This window comes from Mobula birostris, chromosome 3 (assembly GCF_030028105.1).
Source record: "Mobula birostris isolate sMobBir1 chromosome 3, sMobBir1.hap1, whole genome shotgun sequence".
NCBI classification, from domain to species: domain Eukaryota; kingdom Metazoa; phylum Chordata; class Chondrichthyes; order Myliobatiformes; family Myliobatidae; genus Mobula; species Mobula birostris.
In genome coordinates, this window is record NC_092372.1 from 137,109,580 (window position 1) to 137,135,267 (window position 25,688).

Sequence of the window (25,688 nt, forward strand, 5' to 3'; positions counted from 1 at the left end):
TTCTTGTTTACCCCAAGAAAGACTACCATGACCATGAAGCCTTGCGTCGGCAGCTGTGTGCGCATGCGCGACGTGCGCGATTTGCAGAGCAACGCAGACACACCAACGCACAAGTATAAATGCTCACAACGCACGTAGATCACTTGCATAGGTTACGGCGTCGAGTTAACGCAGAAGTATAGATCAGGCTTTATTCTTGACCTCCAGCATTTTGCGTGTGTTACATTGAAACATCAGCTATTTATTCCCCCTCATAGATGGTGCCTAACTTGCTGAGTTCTTTCAGCATTTTGTGAGTGTTCCTTATGGAATGGAATGTAGCATTGATCTTAACAACATGATTACTGGATAAATTACATTGGCCAGTGAAGGAACATGGCTTCCTGCTAATTCCAGCACCTGAGCAATCGAATGTGCAAGTGCATGGATCCAAGAATACTTCCCTTATAGATAAATGGTAGTAACATTCTAAAAGAAATACTGAAATAATAACCTGAAAATGGAACTTCTTCAATCCACAATGTATCATCAGCTGGTATGGAGCAGTGCGGTCCTCTATAAGGCTGTGTCTCAATTTATAAGTACATCACAAACTTTGGAAGAATGGAATTTACTGTCAGTGTAGAAAGTAGCGACCTTACTGGCTATGAATTACTTATGTACTGGCGAGCAACAATCAGCGTCCAGCTCCTCTACACTCAGGCTTAGCCTCTTCTATGGTTCATGAACAATGTGGCAAGACATGCAAAAGTTATTATGAAATCATCATCTTTAATAATTCACACAGATTGGTAAAACTATTTACTGTCAATTATAACTTGCATTCTTAACTGTTAAAAATGTTTTAAGTCATTTAACAACTCCCACCTGGATATGTATAATTATTTTTCTTTGGTGTTGTCTGTTTAAGTAATTGAGTATGTATCCTCTGCCCAAATGCCAAGGATCGTTGGATTCGCATTCGGTCTTGGTTGCAGAAACTGAATGCCGCATCCCGTTCCTTCTGGAGTATGTCTGTACAAGCAAAGCCTCTGTAACTTTGACAACAAGAATTCAGAAATTTCAGTTAAGAAAATTTGAATAACTCACATTTTCTATCAAGCAGCTGCACTGAAGGTAGATGGTAGATGACATATAGACGATAATCTCGATCTTGTGTCAAAGGATTATTGAATAGATCTGTAAGAGAGAGAAATTTATATCTTAAAAATGAAACTAGGAAAAATGAATTAACTATTTCTAGGTTCAAGGTAAATACTCGACAAGTCCCATCATCAGGACTGGAAAGTGGCCGGTTGGTGGCGCAGTGAGATCAGCAACGAACTCCAGAGTGAAGGTTCCCGAGTTCGAATCCAGGTCAGGCCACCCCTGAGCACACTTTCCATCCTTGCCAGGTTGAGTGTCGAGCTAAGTTATTTTAATTATAAATGTAGCTCCATCTAAGCATACCGCTCTGATGCACTGAAGTTCATTAACGATTTCATACCAATATAAAAATAACATAAAACATTCGAAATAATCTAATTTGAGAGTACAAAGGAGCCAGAATTGGAAGGAAGCAAACAACTTGGATGGTTCTAGAGCTGAAGGATATTATACAGCAAGACATCGGGGAGGGGGAGAAATTTAAAAACAAAGATAACTTTTAAGTTATTACAACATTGGCTCCATGCATGTTCCCTTGGATCCCCACAACTTGCAACTTATTCTCGATCATATCCTATCCTTTTTGACTCTTCTGCTATCTACCATAAAAGGGCATGAGAGAAAGCCAGAGAATCCAGGGAAACCTATGCAGTCACATGTGGAATAGGCAAACTCCACAGAGGCAGCACCCAAAGCCAAGAATGAAACTGGGTTGTGGAGCTGCGACGTGGTTTGAACTGTTCTTTAAAATGACAGATGATGGTGGACTCAAAGTCAATATATGTTACAAGGAAATGAACAAGCGGGAAAGTGTGGAGGCTAGAAGATGAGTAGTAAAGTTTTGAATAATCTCAAGAATAAAGATTGGGAGGCCTAGCAGTATTTGTATCTGAATAAGTTCAACGTTTAAGAGAAGTGCATGTACGGAGGGCTGTGGTCCAGGTGCAGGTAGATGGGACTAGGCAGTTTAAACGATTCAGCATAGTCTAAGTGGGCCGAAGGGCCTGTTTCTGTGCTGTAGTTTTCTATGACTTTAAGTAAAGCAACAAATTAAAAACTAAATAAACATGACAGTAATTACATTTACACTTTGCAACTGTCCACGTTTCAATAGTCTGAGTACTTTTAACACTGGTCATGGACAGAAATTGAATATTTAACAATATATACTTAACTTTAAGTCATAGAAAACATTTATTGCAGAAAGCCATTGAAAAACCCCCTGGTATCATACCTCTGGTTTTAAAGTGAAATTTCATTAATCCAGCATGCTTGGGATTGTGGGAGCAATAATGTATACTTTCCAGACTATTGGACGCTATTCTACTACAACACACTTACAATTCACTTTAATTTTAAATGGCACACAGCATATTCATATATTTTTTTCAGTGAAACAGGTAGGTTTCAATGGAATGCGAGAACAAAGCCTGGTGAGTTTCAAGGTGGCATGGTGGACAGAGCCAGGTCAGTTACAGAAGAGAGAGGTAACATGGTTTAAGGTCTGTGCAAGATTGGGGCCCAAGTGTGTTAAGGGTGTTTCAAATATCAGTACCTGGTGAGCCAGATGCTGAATCATCAAGATTACTGAATAGCTGAAAATTGGATTATCAGAGTTTTATTGTAATAAATAAAAAATAAATGAAAATACATATTTTTCTATTTATAATACATTATGCTCTATGAAGGCTACAACGATTGTGATATACTGCATCAGGTCCAACAGATAAAGTACATACTATCCTGAGACAGACGATTTTGCTTACTTAATGTGTGCAACCACATCAATTTCTTTAATTCTGCTACGACCTTCTCCAACTTAGTAAGCCAATTGTTGTGTAGCATCAATATCTCCAAGTTTGTCAAGTGTTTCAGAGTATCTAAGATAGAAAATAAATGCCACAATCTATTCATGTAAACAAGTCCATTAACAACCTTCAGCACATAAGCTATCTGGCGAACCACCAACGCCTATTTATAATGATTTTGAACAAGTCACCTGTTAGGGAATACTCTGGAGTTATAAAACTATGAATACATAATAATGGTTTAATTAAAATGAGAACCAGTCTTCTGGAAATAAAACCTGATCACAATTTAACTTCTAACTGATACTTCGTGGCTAGTGTAACCACAAGGTGTGGGTCATTCTGATTCTGTCCCATTGAAACTATGCAGGGGAAGACAACAGATAAACGTTCATTTTAATCAGTGATCACTGAAAACTTGAGAACAAGATCAGGGAAGGCATTAACTGACTATCTCTGGTAGTAACGCTTTGCTAAAGGTGTATCCCTTCACAGTTCAGGACAGGTCTGTTTTGTCACTTAATCTTCTGGCTAGTTGTATATCCCTCAACACCATAACAAAAGGGGATTATTCTGGATGTTCTGAAGTTTGTGTTCAGAGGCTTTGAGAAGAGACACCAGTATTGAAAATTCAGTAGAGATTTCAAGAGTGAAACTTCTTTCTCTCAGAGATTTATAAATCTTTGGAAATAATTTGTCAGAGGACAGTAGAACCAGGGTCTTTGAATATTTTTAAGGCAGAAGTAGATAGATTATTGAGAAGCAAGGGTGCGGGGTTCCTGTGGGAAGGTGAAAATGTAGAGTTAAGATTCCAATCAGATTGGTTATGATATTACTAAATAGAGTAACCTTGAGGGGCATAATCATAGTTTTAGTGTTATACAGCATAGAACCAGGCTTGTCAGCCAACTTGTCTATGTCAGCTAGGTTACTTGCCTGAGATATTACCTTGTGCCTATGTTTGGTTCATCTTGCTCTAAATCTTTAAATGTTCTTTAAACATTGTAATTCTAACCACCTCTACAGCTTCCTCTTGCAGCTTATTCCAATATACCAATGATGGTGAACCTGTTTGAGAGTGTATGCCCAAATTGGTGATAATCTTCTAAAAAAATTCTCTCATGTTCTATGGTAAGTTTAAGCAGAGATGATAATTGATTAATGAATTATTAACAACAATTATGACATTTTTAAAGGACGAAGTGTGAGTTCTATTGCTTATTTATGTGGAATCATTGTTTTACTAGTAATAAAGATTTAACAGACAGATTAAAATAAATGAAGCATTTTAGAAACCTTTTTTAAAAATTGTTAATATAAATCTTTAAAAAAGATAATTGAAAAGTAAATATTCATGGAGGTGCTAAACTATAGACAGTGTTTACTGAATATTCAGTGTTCACTCACAAATGACAGAAGAAACAAATATAAGCAGAGCGAAGCCAAAGCCAATTGCTCCAACCAATACTAACCAAATATTGATGTATACACCAGGTCTATGAGGATTTCAAAACATATCATCCAATGTCATGTATTCTCACAACTGTCTAGCGGATGCCAAGCTGGAGTGAAGCGTATTCTATGAAAACATCTCACTGCACTTGGATTGGAAAATATCACTCACTACTTCATTTGGTAATAATGATGATATATAGCTTTCCAATATGGGTGGAGTTTAAAAATTCAAGGGGCGGCACTGCATGCTACGTGCCAACTAAATTTTATCACATGCCATAGGTTTGTTACCCTGCAATTTACCTACCGCCTTCTCTGTGAAAAAGTTGTCTATTAGGTTCTTAATAAATATTTCCCCTTTCACTTTAAACCTATGTCCTCTAATTTTGGATTCTGTTACCCTAAGAAAAATACTATGGGCATTCATCTTACTTATGAAAACCATGAAATTATTATATTGGAGCTATTAGTGAGACTTGGTTGCTGGAAGAGCAGGACTGGCAGCTCAATATTCTGGGGTTCTGTTGTCTTAGACATGACAGAATGGGAGGAATTAAAGGAGGAGGGCTGGTGTTACAAGTCAATGAGAGAGTGTGCAATACTTGATCTACTATTAGGGAACAAGATAGGGCAGGTGACAAAAGTTTGTGTAGGGGAACACTTTGCACCTAGTGATCACAATGCCATTAGTTTCAAAGTAAATATGCTAAAATTTAGGTCTGGTCTGCGGGTTGAGATTCAAAATTAGCAAATGGCCAATTTTGATGGTATCAGAAATGTGTGGACTGGGACATGCAGTTTTCTGGCAAAGGTGTACTTGGTAAGTGGGAGACCTTCAGAAGTGAAATTTTGAGAGAACAAAGCTTGTATATGCCTGTCAGAATATAAGGTAAAGATAACAGGTTAGGGAACCTTGGTTTTCAAGAGATATTAAGGCCCTGGTTAAAAAAAAGGGAGATGCATAGCAGGTACAGGAAGGTAGGAACAAATGAGGTGCTTATGAAGTATAAGAAATGCAAGAGAACAAGAGAAAGAAATCAGGAGGGCTAAAAGAAGGCATGAGGTTGCCCTAGGAAACAAGGTGAAGGAGACTCCTAAGGGATGCTACAGATATGTTAAGATTAAAAGGTTTGCAAGGACAAAATTGGTCCACTGGAACAACAAAATGGTAATCCATGTGTGGAGCGTAAAGAGATAGGGGAGTTCTTAAATGAATGTCTTGTTTCTTTATTTACTCAAGAGATGAACACAGGTCTACAGAAGTGAGGCAAAGCATCATTGACTACATGGACCCTATACAGATTACAGAGATGGAGGTGTTTGCTGTCCTGAGGCAAATCAGGTTGGGTAAATTCCCAGGGCCTGAGGGGTTCCCTCGGACTCTGCAGGAGGCCAGTGAAGAAATTGCTGGGGCCTCAGAAGAGAAAGTTAAATCATCCTTAGGTGAGAGGAGAGGTACCAGCTGATTGGAGGATAGCCAATGTTGTTCTGTTGTTTAAGGAAGGCCCTAAACATTACCAGGAAGTTGTAGGCTGCTGAGTCTGACAGCAGTAGTGGGAAAGTTATTAGAAAGTATTCTAACGGACTGGATATCCAAGTATTTGGATAGACACGGACTGATTAAGGATAGTCAGCATGGTTTTGTGCATGGTAGGTAATTTCTGACCTATTTTATAGAGGAAGTTACTAGGAAAGTGGATAAAGGCAAGGCAGCAGATGTTGTTCACATGGACTTTAGCAAGCCATTTGACAAGGTCCCGCATGGGAGGTTGGTCAAAAAAGTTCAGTCGCTCAGCATTCAAGATGACGTGGTAAATTGGATTAAACATTGGCTTTGAGGGAGAAGCCAGAGGGTGGTAGTAGATGGAATGGTCTCTGACTGGAGTCCTGTGACTAGTGGAGTACCACAGGGATCAGTGCTGGGTCCATTGTTGTTTGTCATCTATATCAGCGATCTGGATGACAATGTGGTTAACTGAATCAGCAAATTTGCAAATTACATCAAGATTGGGGGTGTAGTGGACAGCAAGAGATCTCGCTGGTTTGCAGAGGGATCTGGACCAGCTAGGAAAAAAGGCTGAAAAATGGCAGATGGAATTTAATGCAGACAAGTGTGAAGTGTCGCACTTCAGTAGGACTGATCAGGGTAGACCTTACACAGTGAATGGTGGCACTGCGGAGTGTGGTAGAACAAAGGGATCAGGAAATACAGGTCCATAATTCATTGAAAGTGGTATCAGAGGTAGATAGGGTTGTAACGAAAGTTTTTGGCACATTGGCCTTCATAAATCAAAGTATTGAGTACAGGAGATGAGATGTAATGTTCAAATTGTATAAGACATTGGTGAGGCCAAATTTGGAGTATTGTGTAGAGTTTTGGTTAAATGCCTATCGGAAAGATGTAGATAAGGTTAAAAGAGTACAGAGAAAATTTACAGGAACGTTGCTGGGTCTGGAAGACCTGCATTATAAGGAAAGATTTTATTCATTGGAACATAGAAGATTGAAAGGAGATTTGATAGAGGAATATAAAATTATAAGGGGTATAGACAGGGTAAATGCAAGTTTGCTTTTTCCACTAAGGTTGGATGGAACTACAACCAGAGGTCATGGGTTAAGAGTAAAAGGGGAAAAGTTTAAGGGGAACATGAGGGGAAACTTCTTCACTCAGAGGGTTGTAAGAGTGTGGAACAAATTGCCAGCACAAGTGGTACATGTGAGCTCAATTTCAATGTTTAAGCTAAGTTTGGAAAGGTACATGGATAGTAGGGGTATGGAGGGTTATGATCCCAGTGCAGTTCAAAGGAATAGGTAGTTTAAATGGTGCGACATGGACTAGGTGGGCCAAAGGGCCTGTTTTTGTGCAGTAATTTTCTATGACTCTATGCCTCTCATGATTTTATATTCCTCTATAACATCACTCCCAATAGAGGCATACAGTAGTTGCTTTCTCTTTCTCCTAATTCATATGTTCTGATGAAAGATAATTGATTAAATTGCTGACTCTCTTTCTCATAGCTGGTGCCCAATGTGCTGAGCATTTCTTGTTTTTTTCACATTTTTCAGCATCTACAGTATTTTAATTTTGCAAAGCCTACATTCTATTGTTTTGCTTCTGGCATTTCATTAAGAAACAAATTGCTAAAATATATCTTTTATATGGGGATTCTGCAGCTTATTTCTTTTCTTTATTTGTATACATTTAACTTGCATTACATTTCCATAACAGTAAGTTATGTGGTTAATTTCTTACAATACAAAGGTTGGGCCATTTTGGCAGTAATAGGCAAATATAATCATACTTTTTGATACTAAACAAAAATTACTCTAAATTTTATTTAATTAACTAACAATATGTGTTAATCATCTTAATGATTGCCATGGATTCACAGAAATTTACAGTAAAGATCATGAAGCCCATCATGACCAGAAATAAATTTTTAATAAATCTGATTTTCCAGTTTCTGTATTATAACTCTACAATATAAAGATATTAAAACACCCATCTAGATATCCCTTAATTCTGGTGAGTATTTCTGTCTCCACCACCAAAGATTCAGACTCTTTGCATCTCACAAAGTAAATGAATTCTTTCCTAACTCATCTGTAGTCCCACCATTTATACCTATGAGCCCAGTTACTGACCTAACGGCTAAAGAAACAGAAGCTTTCTATTCACACTGCCTTATTCTCACATGACTTTATAATAAATCTCTCCTCATTATTCTTTGGTCAACTAAATGTTTATGTTATTATGAGGCAGTTGTATGAGAAGTGAAATAATTAGCAATAAGAAGCATATGAAAATATTAAAAATTTTAGGTGTGAAACTAAATTTAATTAACATTATGGAAATATTCCAACCAAAACTGGTAACAATCAGGACTATATATCCATTAACTTGACTTCTCTCTTCATTGATGGCATCGAAAGGAAGTGTTTTCCAATTTTTATTTTAGATTTTCAGCATCGATATTGTTTTGCTTGCTAAAAAAATGTTTAACTTGGTAAGAAAATCAAAACTAAAAACACAGAAAGTAACATAAATTACAAACTAAAACCTTAAAAACATAACATGCAGCAAAAAAGGCATACTAAATTAATTTTACTCATGAAAAGATGTATTTTACCTGTTACATCAGTGAGCAGGTTGTTTTGTAAGTATAGCTCCTTGAGGCAATAATTCATTGTCAAGGAATTTATCTTTTTAATCTACAATAAGCAAATGGCAACAGAATGATTCAATATAAGATGAATGAAACAGAATTATTTTACCCACTAACAAACAGACAAGCAGACAATTTGGAATTCAACTCACAGCCCAAGAAGATGATAGAGACAGATAAATTTAAGACAGAGATAAGAAAGGATTTCTTCTCTCTGAAGGCCGTGAATCCTTGAAATGCTTCTGTGGAAGCTGAAATGAAAATTTGCTAGATACAGCTGCTAGGAATCTGAAATAAAAGTAGAAAGTGTTGCAAGCATTCAGAAAAGCAACAGTAAATGTACCTTTCAGGTTAAAGTCCCATCATCAAAACTGATAAGATACAGATAAGATAGGGTAGTAGGATTGGATAGATAAAAGGAATTTTCCTAATTAGGCAAGGAAAGGGCTTCTACAGTGATAAACTACAGAGATTTTTGGTGAGATACTAAAGCAATTAGACAGGAACTAAAACTATGAGCTGAGGGCAGTCAGAGAGTAAGAATGCAATGCTGGATAAAGATTAAATAGAAAACAATCCTAATCAATCTTACTGTAAAGATGATAAAATCCCATCTACCTCATAGAAATACATTATGGCCTAAGCTTAAAAGAGTCGTAGAAAGACATATTTGGCCTAACTAGAACAATTCTTTGATCCTTTATCAATTATTTTACTTATTTTGGTTGTTGGTAACAATCACTTTATTTTGGGAGCAAATGAGATGGACAAACTTATGGTCTCCTTTGCTACAAAATAATTCTAGCACCTATGCAGGATGTAATGCACATTTTGCGCATGGAGATGACTTTAGGGACATTTCTGACTAATGTGCTAAATCCTTCAGATTTGGATTTGAGAACAAAGTCAATTACTTCAAAATTATTACGTGCTTTGAGGACAATTACCCACAGTGATAAAGTTCAAAAACATCTCTTCTAAGATCACCTACAAGAGCCTTACTGCTTTCAACCTTATCTGAGAATTTGCCTATTTTACTATTGTGATTTTACGGTAATTTAGAAATATATATCCAACTTCTATTTAAGAGAAATGATCAATTATCACCCAGTTTTCAAATACATTGATTCAGTCACAAAATGGAGTATTTTTCAAGTATTCACTAGATTGAGCAATGCAACACACATTGAAGAATATAAGTGTATAAGATTAACATTTCTGCATTCAACCAATTCACATTCTTTCAATTCAATTGTTCCTCTAAATTCATATAATTTATTTAAAAGATAACTCTAAATAGTTGTGCTTAAAATTCTTCTGATTACTGTACAAATTCATATCATCACAGAAAATATCTTCACCGAACTGCAGCAGTTAATCCTTCTGAAGATGACCCACCTATTCAAGGACGACATTGAAGAATTCAAGTGAAGACACTAAATAGACTAAAGAACTTGGTATGGGTTGTTTCCAGCTGAGAAGAAAATCTATTATTGAAATTTATATTTTGCTTACCATGGGATTCCTCTATGAATAAAAAATTAAGAATAAAAATACAAAATAAAAGTTTTGTTATTTTAAAATCATCTATATTTTTCAGTATGTACATGGTGAATTACAATCCATGTGTAATTATTTTAAAAGAGCCAGACTTTGGTATGCACTGATTATAGCCTATAATGCCATTAAAAAAAAATTACAACTCATATAGCAAGCTCAGACATTTTCAGGGTACTCACTGATGCTCACTGATCTCGGTATATTATACTCCAGAAGGCTGTGATAACTCACTGAAAGAAATATTCTGCATTTCGAAGATTAGCTATATAATCGAATGCTTCAGAAGGTGTATCCTGTTTTATAGTATTAACAAGGCATATAGTACTAGCTTTGCCATCCTGAGTAGTACAAAATGTAGGTCAATGCACAAAAAGTACAACAGAAAGAAGCCAAGAAAGAGAGGTTGGCTGTCTGTCTGCTAATTAACAAAACACATCTCTGATCCAGCTAACAGTCAAAAAGATGATAAAGAAAGCAGTACTTACAAGTGATAACCGGAAGTATGTTTTCAGATTATCACAAACTCTAAACTGAATGGTGGTTACAAAAATTCTCACTCACCTTGTTGTGATTTAACCACAAGTATTTCAACTGTTTAAATCTTGACAAGTCAGGAACTTCTGTTAGTCTTCTAAAAAAATGTAACAGATCTCAGCTTGAATTACTTCATTAAAATATAATATAAACATATAGACACTGCACAATAATATCTGTAGAATTGAAATTCCAGCAAATAACTATTCCTAATTTTCTCCTTTCTACTGTTTATTTCTGTGCAATTTTTTCTCTAGTTGAACAGTAATGACATTGCCAATTAATTCTATTATTCTATTCTTGGTTGGGTTGATATTCAAGAGTTCGTGGAACTGTTAGCAAATGTTGAATATTCCATTAAATTTCTGACCTTTTTGATGATTGATGTGCTTTAAGGGGCAACAAAGTAAATAAAAAGGTAATTTCTTTTTCTGTTAGCATTCCATAAAATTATTATTTCTGCAGCCAGTTTTCCCAGCTGCTTTTTATTTATAAATTTCTGTGCTCTTAAACATGGTCAGAAACTTAGGCCCTTTGATAAAGTAAATAATGTGGAAGTATTGTGCTTATCAAAATATGGATTTTAAATGAATAAGTAATTTAAAACAACATGAAGTCCTTCTTACATTAGATTAATTACTGACTAAGAATTGATAACAAAGAATTATATTATACTTACTTTTTGGCCAGATAAAGTTCAATGACATCATTATTCTTTCTGATTTTGTAGAGTTTTAATTGATTTCCCAGAACCTATTTGCAATTCCAATAAACATAAAATTTATATTAAATTTTAAACCAGATATTTTATTTTTAGCACATTTCCTTAATCACTCTCTTCTTTAGTACTTCAGTTTTACTTTTCTTTAAATCAAATTGATACAAAAATGAAGTTTAATGTCACTATTTATTTCTGATTCTTGTTTATTATTTAAAATATATGGAAAAATAACACCACAATCTATAATTATACATCACAATAGTAAATGTAATTCTTGGATTACAAGCTCATAAAACTTCTATTTACATTTAGTTTATGGTTGTTTCCAATTGAAAACCTATCAAAAGAAAGTAACAACATTTAATTGGTGCCCATTTGCAACACTCTCTCGTGAATTTTGTTCAATAAATAATTCATTAAAATGAAATCACAATTATATCTGAATTTTCTGCATACTGATTTATTTAAAGCTTAATAATTCAGTTTTGCTTCTCCATGTACAATATCAGGATGTCATTAGTATTATATTAAACAGCAAAATATGAGAGGAATTCCTTTCAACAAACCTTACTTCCAGTTGCCATATGTTTATCATTGTACGGTCAAAAATTTCCAATTACTGTATAATGGAGATACAAATGTGAAATTAAGGTATTGCAGCAGCTGTACTGATACTGCAGTACTTCAATTGTGACTTGGCTGGTAAGCAAATGAGCCAAAACGTTCCACAATTGAATCTCACTCCAAATAATTGAGCATATAACCTAAGTTGGCATTTCAAAGCAGCATTTCAAGGTACTGTGTTCAAAAATGTTATTAAACCAAGATCTCACTGGCATCACATATATAAAAGGTGCCATTTTATTATTTGAAGAAGAAAATATTGCTGCTCTAACATTACACTAATACTTAGCTCATAACCAAGCCATTGCAAACAATGGTCCTGATGAAGGGTCTCGGCACAAAACGTCAACTGTTTATTTCCACCTACATTGCGTGTATCGCTCTAGGTTTCCAGCATCTGCAGTACCTCTTGTACTAAGATGTCCCTGATGATCCAGATGGTGGAAGCAAAGGAAGACAATAATCAAGATCTCGAGAAACCACATGGGAAACCACATCTGAAGCTCATCTTGACCACTTTGAACCTCACCAAAAGTCAGCCCTAAAAGTTTTCTCCTCTCAGTATCCCACCTTGTTTAAACTACAACTTGGGTGTACCAACTTGAGCAAGCACACTATCCATGTAAAAGATGATCAACCCATTCATCAGAGATGACACAGAGTGCCTGAGCATCTTGTCAGTGCCTTGAAGGCAGAGATAAGGACCATGTTGGAACTGGGTGTCATTAAGCCATCGAACAGTGACCAGTACAGTCTAGTAGTTAATGTGCCTAAACCTGATGGTTCCTTGAGGGTCTGTATTGACTTTAGAAAAATCAATGTGATCTCCAAGTTTGATGCTTATCCTTTGCCACGGATAGATGAGCAACTGGACAGGTTGGGACAAGCTCAGCATATCACTACACTGGATTTATGTAAAGATTACCGGCAAGATGGGCTTGCGTGGAATGGGCTGCTGGCGATGGTGGTGGAGGCGGATATGATTGAGTCTTTTAAGAGACTCCTGGATAGGTACATGAAGCTCAGAAAAATAGAGGGCTATGGGGAACCCTAGGTAATTTCTAAGGTAAAGACATGTTCGGCACAGCTTTATGGGCCGAAGGGCCTGTATTGTCCTGTAGGTTTTCTATTTTTCTAAGATCCACTGGAGGAAAAGCCTAAAGAATATGCTGCTTTCCAGACCCCACTTGACCTTTTCCATTTCACGGTCATGTCATTTGGCCTGAATGAAGCTTCAGTGACATTTCAGCACCTCATGGACTGTGTATTTAGGGGATGTGAAGAGTTCAGCATAACATACCTCGATCATGTGGTGATTTTCAGCACAAGTTGAGAAGACCATCTCTAGGATATCAATCAGGTCCTGGGACAGCTAGCCTCAGCAAGCCTTACAGTCAACCTCCAGAAGTGTAAGTAGGCGAAGATAGAGACCTGGTACTTGGGATACCAGCTTGGGAATGGGCTGATACACCCTCAAGTGGACAAGGTACAAGCAATTCGGAACAGCCTCCGCCCTCAGGTCTTTTCTTGGACTGGGTTCACACCACGGTTTGCTGAAGTGACAACTTCTCTGACCAGTTTGTGCTTAAAGTCTGCAGAGGAGTGTGCACTGGCTTTTGTAAATTTAAAGGGGGCACTCTGTGAAGAACTGGTATTCATTAGTCCTGATTTCAACAAGCCCTTCCTGGTGCAAATGGCCATTTATGGAATAGGGATAGGTGCTGTCTTGTCCCAAAGGAGAAGAGGGCAAAGAGAGGCCTGTCTTATACCTGAGTAGGAAGCTGCTACCCAGGAAATCTCAGTATTTGACTGTTGAGAAAGAGGCTCTGGCTCTTATTGAGATCTAGACAGTCTGTCCTATTACCTCCTTGTCTGGGAGTTTGTTCTGGACTCAGACCACCGTGCCTTGACCTGGATCCACACCAGGAAAGATCCAAATGCTCACATTACCAGATAGCATCTAGCCCTGCAACCCTTCCACTTCACAATCCGTCACACAGGAGCAGCCAGAACATTGCAGTGGAAGTTTACCACAACTTGGGTAAACTAGAAGAAAGAAGTAGGTAATGTAATACAGCAGGTCAGCCACAAGTAATTTCTTCCTCCCTGTCCCCCCAGTGGTCCTGTAATTCTCATTATTCCTGGCTGGCAGCACTGCTATTATGCTTATCCGGTGCTCACACTAGGCAAAAGCATAGCATGGACACTTTTGTTTGTACTTGTACACTCCAGGACAGTGGCATTCTTTGATGCATCCTGGTTGTTTTTGCTTCCATTTTCAGGGAGGGGACACTAATGAAGGGTGGGGTGTCTTAAAATAGGTGCCTGTTTGTTGTGGCACATGCTCTATGCTGGCTCAGTGGAAAAGTTCATCTTGGGGGAAGGGGGAAAGAGTGCTGGCTCCTGAAAAATACTTAGTTGTTGATTGACTTTGTTGCACAATGTCATTGTGATCTTATTGTGATGAATGTATGTGTGGACATTTGTGATTGTGAAGAAGGATGTGAATTCCTGTATTTTGGTTTTTTGTGTAATTATTCAGGCTCATGGTAACAATTTCCCCCGCATTCCAAAGAATGGACTTAAAGGTGAGGTAAGGATCCAATCTTGCATGGGTGGAGGAACAGCAGATGCGGCTGGCTCATCCAGAGGTGTGTCAATATGCTCATTGTCATGTTGTGATGCCAGAGATGCCAGCAGAATCCTCCAAATCCTGTTGGGTTGGTTTAAGATGATCTACCTAAGTACATTAAGGTTTACCCCTCTTATCTGTGATAAAAATCTTTTCTCCCCATTCCAAAACACGGAACGGGTCATCATAAAGGGGCCTTGATGTTGGTGTGTATCATGGCAGACGAAAAAAACCGAGGCAGAATGTAGGTCAACAGGAACCCGAGAGTGTGGTATGCCATCATGAGAGGTAGGAATAGGTGAAGAGGAATTGAATTTCCTGAGGAGGGTGGAACATTGTTGAAAGACCAACCAGACACTCGTGGCATCTGGAATGAAACCACCAAGCACTAGTATACCAACTCAGCCATGGACGACCCATAACAGACAATCATGCCAACCCTCATCAGTTGGGGAAGACTTCAAAGCAGCCTTTAAGGAGTGGTGAAACCGCTAGCATAAGCCATTGGATAGTGGGTGATACGCTGCGGTATGATGTAGCCTAACGCCGAGGTTCTGGGCTATCAGAGCCCGGACGTATGAAATGAATTGAGGACCGCATTCAGAGGAGATATCAGACGGAGTGATAAACCGAGCAACCCAGTGCTGATAAACACCTGAGCCCTATCTGCGGCCATTGTCAATAGTTGGGGGACGACCTCTGGTCACTAGGCAGTACAGTCCACCATGGTAAGGAGTTGAGTGAAACTGCAGGAGGGGAGAAGAGGACCAACAAGGTCTTCATTAATGTGGACAAACCGTTGCTCAGGGACCTCAAATGACACCTGGGCATGACAGTTAATTTATCCGGCTGAGACTTTACACAGGCTGCACTCTAATCATGCCCGTCTTTTCAAGGTCCGTGCCACACAAACTTTAGCGCTAACAGTTTCTGTGAGGCCTTCAGGCCCAGATGGGAGAGGCAACGTATGGTGTTAAAAACGGTCTGCCTCCAGTCTGCAGGCATTATGGGGCAAGGGTGACTGGTTGAGACATTGCACAGGAAAGAAACCCGAGCTTTTTTGAACTTAATGTCAGCCAAGCACAGGCCTGTGACTGTTGTTCAGTAAGCCTGGACCTTTGGATCAGTAGCTTGGTCGAATGCTATGCCGACATAGTCAACCCTTGTATGTGTGGCCTCAGAAGCTGGCTATGGGAGGCAATCAGCCATGGCATTATTTTTCCCCTTGATATGTTGTATATCAGCTGTGCACTCTGATATGTAGGCCAGGTGGCTTTGCTGCCATTGCAGACCAAGGGTCTGACATTTAGAGCATCACATGCACAAGGGGTTTGTGGTCAATGAACACTGTGAAATGGCGGACAGCAAGATGGAGACCAAGAAGCTCACGGTCAAACGTGCTGTACTTCCTTACGGGGGATGGAGCTGCCAGTTGAAGAAGGTGAGCAGCTACCACACACCTCTGACCAACTGCTTATACACAGTACCCACAGAATAGTCTAAAGCATCAGTAGTTACGGCTATGGGTACACTGGGCAGGTGCGTCAGTCGGGTCGTGTTTGAAAGAGCTCATTTGGTAGCATCAAATACCCTGGTCACGTCTGCTGACCAGTCCTGCAGATGATTAGAGGTATTGCCTTTTAGTGCACCATACTGGGAAACATAAGTACAGCAGCTCGCAGAATGAAGAGGTGATAGAAATTCACCATGCCTAAAGACTCCTATAGTTTTTTAGTAGTGTGGGGTGGTGGAAATCCATAATAGTGGTTAGTTTTTATGGGAGGGTTTTTATCCAGCCAAACAAAAAAAATCTAAATCTTTTAATACAGAATCAATCAGCCATTGAAAAGTCTGTGCTGCATTTTTCAACCTAAATAGCATGCACAGAAACCCAAAGAGGCCAAACAGGGTTGTCACAGCCATTTTGGGAACGTCCTCCGAGCAACAGGCACCTGATGGTAGCCCCTAATTTGATCGAAATTGGAAAAAAATAATTTTCCAGCAAAACATGCAGTAAAGTTCTGGATGTGTGGGACCAGATAATGATCAGGGATGGTGGCCTCGTTAAGTTGTTGGTAATTGCCACATGGGCGGCAATCACATCAGACTTAGGGTTCATATGGAGGGGCAAAGTACAGGGGCTATTCAACCAGCATACAGTGCCAAGTCTTTCCATGTTGGCAAACTCAGCTTTCGCATTTGCTATGTTTTCTGGGTCCAGTCTATGCAAGTGGGCATGGAATGGTGGTCTAGTTGTAGAAATGTGGTGGTCCACCCCATGTTTTGTGACTGCAATGGAGAATGTCGGCTTGGTGAGGTTTGGGAATTCACGCCGCAGTCGAGCAAACTCACATGCGTCAGTGCTTGCGCTTTACACAACCATTATGGAGAACTTGTTAGGGGAGCAGGGTAACAACCCAAAGTCCTTGATATCCACAAGCCAGCAGTTCTTAAGAACGACTAATAGTCCTTGAGCACACAGGAAATCTGCACCAAGCATAGGTCTAGCCACTTTAGCCAGGACAATGTCCCAAGTGTAATGTTGCCCACTGAAGCAGAGCGTCACACGCCATGTCCCGTAGGTCTGGATCATACTGCCATTGGAGGCCTCCAGCAGCTTTGCCACTCTTTGCCTTCTCATAATAGCTGATGCTTGAGAACACGTGTCACACAAGAAGCGTCACCCTGAAAGAGTGTTCATAATAAACACAAGCATCCCAGGCAGTTGGAATCCACGGTGTTCACAAACCTCTGTTGTCTCGATGTGCTGGCACTGTTGAAGCTGCAAGGTGGTTAGCACTTTCTAGCATTCATGCCAAAGCGAGCATGATAAAAACATAGGCCCGGCAGCATCTGTTTTGCAGCTATGGGTCCCCTTATGTTGGAGGCTGTGCTGACTGGGCTTATTGAGGTAGAGAAAGGAGAAGGAATGATGCACTGCTGCCTAGCTGAGATTAGACTATCCTCCATTTTAGTAAGCTCCCTATAGTACTTCATGGGTGCATTAGCGAGGGGTATGTGAACTTGATCGGGCATTTGCTGCTTGAAGAGTTCTTTCAAAATAAAACAAGGATGGTGATTTCCCAAGAGAGACAGCATGTGGTCCATTAGCTCTGACAGCTTAGCATCAGTGAGGCTGAGCTTGGAGAGCAACTGTTTGACGCACTCAGACTCCAGTAGTCCAACAGTAGATTCACCTCTCTCTCAGCCATGGAGTCACTAAGCAACAATACCTCGTAGAAATATTTCATGTTGTCTGTGAAGATTTCTCGCAATACGAATTGGGCCCCGGCTTGTGCAAACCAAGCAATGGCATTTTGCTCATAAAACTCCAGCAGTTTCAAAGCGACAGCATTGGCCAGCATGTTCAATAACCCTGGAATCATCCTAGAGCATCGGGGTCACGAATGTAGGTTTTCACAATTAAAACGACAAGGGTTTTATGTTTCAAAAAAGCTGTAGCACCTCATTTATTGAACACCAAAAACTGAACATAAGCATGGTAACAGTCCTTTATTTAAATATGTCATCATGTTAAACCAGCCCCTCAAAGTGAAACTCCAACTCAATGTTGTGTTTGTGATTTATGTACAATTCCACCAATTACATTATCCTGAGATGAAGTGAGGTACTCTATGGTATTGAAAGTGCTACTGTGGTCTACCGTCTGTTTTTTCAAAGTCCATACCTTCATAAGGGCATGCAGCACTCACCGAAACCTACAACTTTCCAACTTTGATCACTTTTTTACACTAAAATGGACTTTGTACATATATATTTTTTGTTCTAATTATGTTCTTTCTTGTCAACATTGACTATAATTTATGTTTTTCTTGTGAATGCTGCTAAAAATATGCTATGTATCTGTGATGCTGATGTATGTAGGGTTTCATCGCACCTGTACATACATGTACTTATGCATATGACTATAAGACATAGGAGCAGAATTAGGCCATTGGCCCATTAAGTCTGCTCTACCATTTGATCATAGCTAATTCATTTACCCTCTCAACCCTATTCTCCTGCACAAAGACTCAACTATAGATTACCTGGGACACCGTGTGAAATTTTGACTGTCACGGTATAGAAAAGACATGACTGCTTTCAAAATTATACAGAGGAGATTCACTAGAAGTGTCTCAGTTATGAGGAAAAACTGAACACATTAGGATTATTTTTCTTGGAAGACCTGATAAAGGTGTACAAAATTATGAGGTGCTTAGATAAGGGGACACAGAATTGAAAATACACTTGGACTAAGATGTTAACTGTCCTGTGCTATCACCAGTGGGATCATCAGTTGATCTGCCACCTGTCTTCAGGAGTTTCAGCCCGCTTATGATCAAGACTCCCTCCAGGTGGTAGGCCAGCAGTACTAAAGCACCAGCTCCCACTGGTGAGCTTAAAAACTTGGCATCTGCCTCGATCAGAGTTGTTGGTCGTTTCCATCCAACAAATAGTCTACTCTTCAGGTGTCTATGCAACTACTGAAGGGCTTGCAAAAGATAGATACACTGTCCGACTATCTGCCCCTCTGGACGTACTTGGTCCACACCCATGATGATCATGTCTCTGCTGCCTCAGCTACAGCCCTGCTGGTTGACTTGATCTCTCTGCTGGTGAAGCCAAGGTCACGCAGTCACTTCTGGAAAGTGAACACAATAAAGCCACAGCAACCTACTTCGATTGGACAGCATGAGACCTTCCACCCTCCGTCTCTGCACTCTCATCTTAATTCTGCATACTTGGTTAACTTGCACTCATGGGCTTCATCGATGTTGTCTTCCCAGGTGAGTTCATCAGTAACCACTTCTCTACTGGTGTCAGACCATACGATTATATCTGTACACAATGTGGTGAAAGCTATTTGCTCCGGGAAGCTGCCTTTCCCATCCAGGTCGGCCTTGGCACACCAATCATTGGCTGAAGAAAGTATGCTTGATCATGGGCTTGCGCTGTACACCCTTGACTTGGAGCCTTCTTTCACAAACAATATGTGATGTTCTGTGCAGCATGGGACATAAGATAAGTTGTGCTGCAGTACTCCCTGCTCAACCACTTCTGTTACAACTTTGAGAACATTGTTGTGTCTCCAAGTGTACATGCCGCTGGAAAGATTGACTCTACATGCACTCAAAATATGTTGAAGTGTTCCCTTCTCGCCACAAGCAGCACACCTGTCTTATCTTCATACCAGTTGCTGAAGTTGGCAAGTGTTAGGATCAGGTCATACACTGCTCTGCACAGGAAAGAAATACGGAGCGGTTCCATCTTCCACAGAACATTCCAAGATAGATGCTGTTGTTCAACACTTTCCCACCAGATCCAAGCCCTTTGTTTGGCCAGGCCAGCTGTTTTAGCTAACCTCTTCTCGTCTTCTACCTCTCGTATTTCTTGTGTTACAAACTCACGGTGCTCCTTACCTGTAGAAGATGACCACCACTTGTGGGTTGTCCATCCAAGTCCCTGGTGCCGTAGCTGGATAGCCCCAACCGTCTCCTTGGTGCTTCAATCTAGACTCTGCCTCATCAACTGCTACATGGGCTGACCACTTCCTGCCTGATCCCACATCCGGCTGGGTGTTCTTGATGACAGGGTCTTTTGAGTCTCGAAGCATCAAGAATGATCTCACCTTGACTACCTTGACCTCTTCAACAAGGGATTGTACTGGGATGGTAAGCTTTGTCTGGCTACTGTAACACTGGTGAGGCTGCTCGGTACTCCAAACCACTTCTTCGCATACCTATTGATCTTCCGTTCCATTGCCTCAACATGGGACATTGCCACTTCATAGACAGTTAGTGGCCACATTATCTGTGGCATCAATCCATACTGCAAGCACCACAGCTTCAACTTGCCAGGCAAGCCACACTTGTCAACAGACATCAGACCTCTGCTGATCTGTTCTCCTGTCTCTTGAACTCTCTTGGTGTCGCTCAGCTCCTCTGTGTACCATCGCCCGAGGCTCTTAACTGGTTGGTCCTGAATGGATGGAATCTCCTCTCCACAAAGGGTGAAATGAAAGTCAACCAGCTTTCCTCTCATAAGAACAAGGCTTCTTGACTTCTTGGTCTTGAACTTCATTCTTCCCCAATCCATTAGCTCCTCGAGTCTAGATAGTACACTCTCCACTGCCTCTGTGCTAGGATCCAAAAGGGTGAGATCGTCCAAGAATGCTTGTATTGGTGGTAACTCCCCTCCGCCATCAAGTGCGACACCTGGTCCCACTGATTCTGCAGCCCTCACAATGACCTCCATGGATAACACAAAAAGGATGGGTGAAATCGCACAACCCCTTTGGGATTCCAACATCCAAGCTCTGCCACCTACTTGTAAACTGCTGAGTGGAAAACCTCATCCGGAAATCGCTGTAGTACTGCATAACAAAGTTCTTCACCTTAGCAGGAGTCCATAGGAATTCCATCGTAAACTCAATCAGGGCATGGGGAACAGGACCATACGCATTTGCCAGATCAAGCCAAACTACAGCCAGATTTCTTCTCAACCTTTTCGACTCCTGGATGGTATGCCATATCATGCTAGTATGTTCAAGGCATCCCGGGAAGCCTGGTATTCCTGCCTTCTGCGTAGATGTATTTACCAATCCATTCTCTATCACAAATAAAGATATTCTTTCTGCTAGAATGCCAAACATAATCTTCCCCTCTACATTCAGGAGTGAAATTGATTGGAACTAATTCAATGTAGTAGAATTCTCTTCTTTCGGGATGTATACTCCTTCAGCCTCACTCCATAACAAAGGAACAACACCTTGTCTCCATACCACCTTTAACACCTTTAACAATCTGCACAAGTATTTCCTCAGCTCTTCACACTCCTTGAACACCTTATACGGCACTCCATTAGGTCTTGGCACTGAACCTGACCTTGCCTTTCAGATGAACCGTTCGACTTCTGCCAGTATGGATTCTGACAGATCGAACTTCACTCCTGGCTCCGGTAGGCTTCACAAGCCCTGAAATGTCAAGCAAAGGAGCCTCCCGCTGTTCGTTAGAGTAAGCGCTTGCCAGGTGATCCTCAAGTTCTTGTTGAGAGATGTTAAGCTGCCCGCTCTTATTTTGTTCAAACAATTTCTTTGTGAACTGGTGAAGGTTCTCAAAGAACAACTTTCTTGCCTTCTCTCCCTTCTTTCTCTTTTTACGTTGTGACTCTGCACAACGGAGTGATGCCAACTTTAATCCAAAATGCTCTTGGAAATCAGCAAGCCCTGGTTTTTCACCCTCACTTGCTACCTTCCACCTCTGTCTCAACGATCTAAACTCTCTCCTCAACCTACTAATCTCCTTCTGGTGCCTGCTTGGTGTCTGTGTAGGCTTTGCTTTCTTCAATTCAACCAAACCAAACCGGTACTTTCCAACATCATAAATCATATCACCCATCACTTCCAACTTCTCCTTTGATGTCCCCATGAAAGTGTGCTCCAACATCATACTGATATCCTCATCAAACACACGCCAAGTCTTCTCATCTGTCATTGCTGGCCACTTGACCTTCCTCTTCTTTTCTACCTCCTCACCACCGCCATCATGCGAAGGATCTACCTGGGTACTGTGGTCTGAAACCTGACTTGGGTTATCTCTCATCTAACCTGGAGTATGATGACTCTCTCCAGAGCAAATCGCTGTGGCTTGTAAATCAGTGGTTGAAAACTGTGCTTGGTGAAGTAATTCCATCTTCATCTACTGGGATGGAATAGCACTTCAACTTTGCTTGGTGGACTCATAAACCTTTAATGCTGGAAAACACTCTCCCACACCAACACATTGGACACTCAAAGCCTCTTATCCCAGCTCTTGGTCGTAGTCATTCCCTGTAATTAACCGTATCCGTCCGATTGGGTCTATCATTCTCTCTGCCTCTCGGAGGACCCTGAGTGTATGTTTCTCCGTGTAAACTAGAAGCTTCAAGTGGTGGGTGTTCTTCTGAGTAGTAAACTTTAGTCAGAAGATGGCAAAAAATTTGCAATCCCCTGTCGATGGTGGTGGTGGATGCAAAGATTCTCACAACCTTTAAGGCGTATCTGGACAAGCACCTGAATTGCCAAAGCACAGAAGGATATGGATCAGGTGGTTGTAAATGGGATTAGTATAAATGGTTACTTCATGGTTGGTATGGATAGGGTAGGCCAAAGGCCTGCTTTTGTTCTCTATCACTCATACTTCCTTTGTTGCAATATGTCAATTTATGTTTCTGGCTGTGAAGTGCTTTGTACACCCTAATATGTTTAAGGTATATATGCAAAAACAGAGTCTATCTGTCTTGCAAAGCCACGTTTATGCTTTGCTCACTGTCTTCTGAATTATTAATAACAATTACAAAACAAAAGGACTGCAAGATAAATATAATTTGCAGGAGATTAAGATAATAACAGTGACCTCTTACCTTCTTCCACCTGAACTCTTTTTATGCAATTGTACTTGGGTACAATTTGAAAAGCAGTCTCCAGTTTTAAATTACATATTGTTAAATTACCATTGTTGGCATAATCTCAGATGGTGATGAGAGGGCATACAGGAGTGAGACATACCAGCTAGCTGAGTGGCACAAGGACAACAAAAATCTACAGATGCTGGAAATCCAAACAACACACACAAAATGCTGAAAGAACTCAGCAGGCCAGGTAGCAGCTATGGAAAAGAGCAAACAGTCGACGTTTCAGGCCGAGACACTTCATCAGGACTGGAAAAAAGATCAGAAGTGAGAGCAAGAAGGTGGGGGGAGGGGTGGAAGAATTACAAGGTGGCAGGTGATACGCGAAACCAGCAGAAGAGGAGGGATGGAGTAAAGAGCCGGGAAGTTGATCGGTGAAAGAGGTAAAGGGCTGGAGAAGTGGGAATCTGACAGGAGGGGACAGAAGACCATAGAAGAAAGGGAAGGGGGAGGAGCACCAGAGGGAGGTGCTGGGCAGATAAGGAGAGAGGACAAAAGAGGGAAATGGGAATTGGAATGGTGAAGGTGGGGGTCAAATACCAGAAGTTCGAGAAAACGATGTTCATGCTATCAGATTGGAGGCTACCCAGATGGAACCTGAGCATGGCCTCATCACAGCAGTAGAAGAGGCCATGGACTGACATGCCGGAATGAGTGGTGCTGCCACACCACTAGTTGAGTGGCATCGCAGCAACAACCTGCACTCAGTGTCAGTAAAACCAAAGAGCTGATTGTGGACTTCAAAAAGGATAAGGTAAGAGAACACACACCAGGCCTCATAGCGTGTTCAGAAGTGGAGAGAGTGAGCAATTTCAAGTTCCTGGGTGTTAATATCGGTAAGGACCTAACCTGGTCCCGACAAATCGATGCAGCTTTAAAGAAGGCAAGATAGTGGCTATATTTCATTAGCAGTTTGAGGAGAGTTGATATGTTATTTAATCACAAGCAAATTTCTACAGATGCACCCTGGAGAACATTCTGATTGGCTGCATCACCGTCTAGTATTCCATGGCTGCAGCACAGGATAGAAGTTGCAGAGAGTTATAAAATTAGTCAGCTCCATCATGAGCACTAGCCTCTGTAGTATCCAAGACATCTTCAAGAAGCAGTGCCTCAAAAAGAACCTGTGGATAGACCTCAATAGAGCAGTGCATGCAAGACAGCCCAAGAATCTCACAGAACTAGAAGCCTTTTGCAAGGAAGAATGGGCGAAAATCCCCCAAACAAGAATTGAAAGATGATTAACTGGCTACGAAAAGCATTTACAAGCTGTGACACTTGCCAAGGGGTGTGTTATTAAGTACTGCCATGCAGGATGCCCAAACTTTTGCTTTGGGCCCTTTTCCTTTTTTTGTTACTTTGAAACTGTAAAAGATGGAAATAAAAATGTAATCTTGCTTAAAATATTAAAGAAATGTGTCATCTTTAACTTTATGCCTTTTGGAAATCAGTTCATCTTTTACTCACTTAGCTATTCACAGTAACAGAAATTTTGACCAGGATTGCCCAAACTTTTGCATGCCACTGTATAATCAAAGATTCCACCAACCAGGACATTCTCTCTTCTGTCCTTTCCATTGGGCAGAAGATACAAAAAGACACAGACTAAAGGACAGCTGTTACTCGACTGCTTTAAGAAAATTAAATGATTCCCTAGTGTGATAAGATGGATCCTTGACCTCACAATCTATCTTGTGTTCTTGCACTTTACTGTCTACCTGGACTACATTCTTTCTGTACTATTATATTTTATTTTGCACTCAGTTATTGTTTTACCTTGTATTACCTCAATGCACCATTATAATTAAGTGATCTGTATAGATGGTGTGCAAGACAGATTAATGAATTATGTAGATTAACATCACACATAATTATTGCTGTGTTCTTGTCACATTTGAGTCCAGTTTAATTGCATCCACTCTAATGTTTGGAGTATGTACTTGACCTCCACCAAACGTTCAGACCCCATGGTGTTACAGGTACTTTGTTCTACCAAGATTGTAATTCTTCTTTTACTGACAATGCCACTATGCCCCCTCGCCTTTTTTCCAGCCTCTTGTGAGTACTGTACTGAAGACCCTTGAGTGCTCAGTCCCAAAGCTTAGTCACTTGTTCAGACACGTCTCAATAATGGCAATCATATTGTATATATTTATATCTATTTGTGAGATTAATGCACCTGTGTAATTCCGCGCAGACACAATGCATCCAGACTTATCTTCATTACTACTTCCAGTATTTTACTCCCCCCCCCCACTTTATGATTTCCAACAGCGGCAGTTTTCATTTTCACTCGCATCTTTGCTATTTATTTAATTAACTGTTTTTAGATTTCCCAGCTGCTCTATCTGATGGGCTTCTATCTCGGACTTATCCATGCCAGCCGCTCCCGGAGGAGAAGACTATAAACCAGACGAGACAGACCTATCAGCCCTCATCCTCCCACCACTGTTGCTCACCTCTGCCGCCGCCATCTTGTGTTTGGAAACGGTTGCTCGGCGACGTGACGTCGCACTCCGGGCTCGGGTGCGGGGTGCCGGTACATAGTGTTGATCCTGCGTGTTGTCGGTGGCATTCGGCCGGTTGTACTG

At 40.5% G+C, this 25,688-nt stretch overlaps 1 protein-coding gene across 1 annotated transcript in view; it reads right to left on the reverse strand.

Moving 5' to 3' along the window:
* LOC140195700 (leucine-rich repeat-containing protein 72) overlaps window positions 1-25,688 on the reverse strand; it is a 45,491-nt gene that overhangs the window by 18,373 nt on the left and 1,430 nt on the right. Inside the window, 8 exon segments of the mRNA XM_072254412.1 lie at window positions 868-1,014; window positions 1,090-1,179; window positions 2,913-3,026; window positions 8,540-8,621; window positions 10,697-10,766; window positions 11,349-11,422; window positions 25,557-25,631; window positions 25,634-25,687. Coding sequence (XP_072110513.1) covers window positions 868-1,014; window positions 1,090-1,179; window positions 2,913-3,026; window positions 8,540-8,621; window positions 10,697-10,766; window positions 11,349-11,422; window positions 25,557-25,631; window positions 25,634-25,687 — 706 coding nt within the window.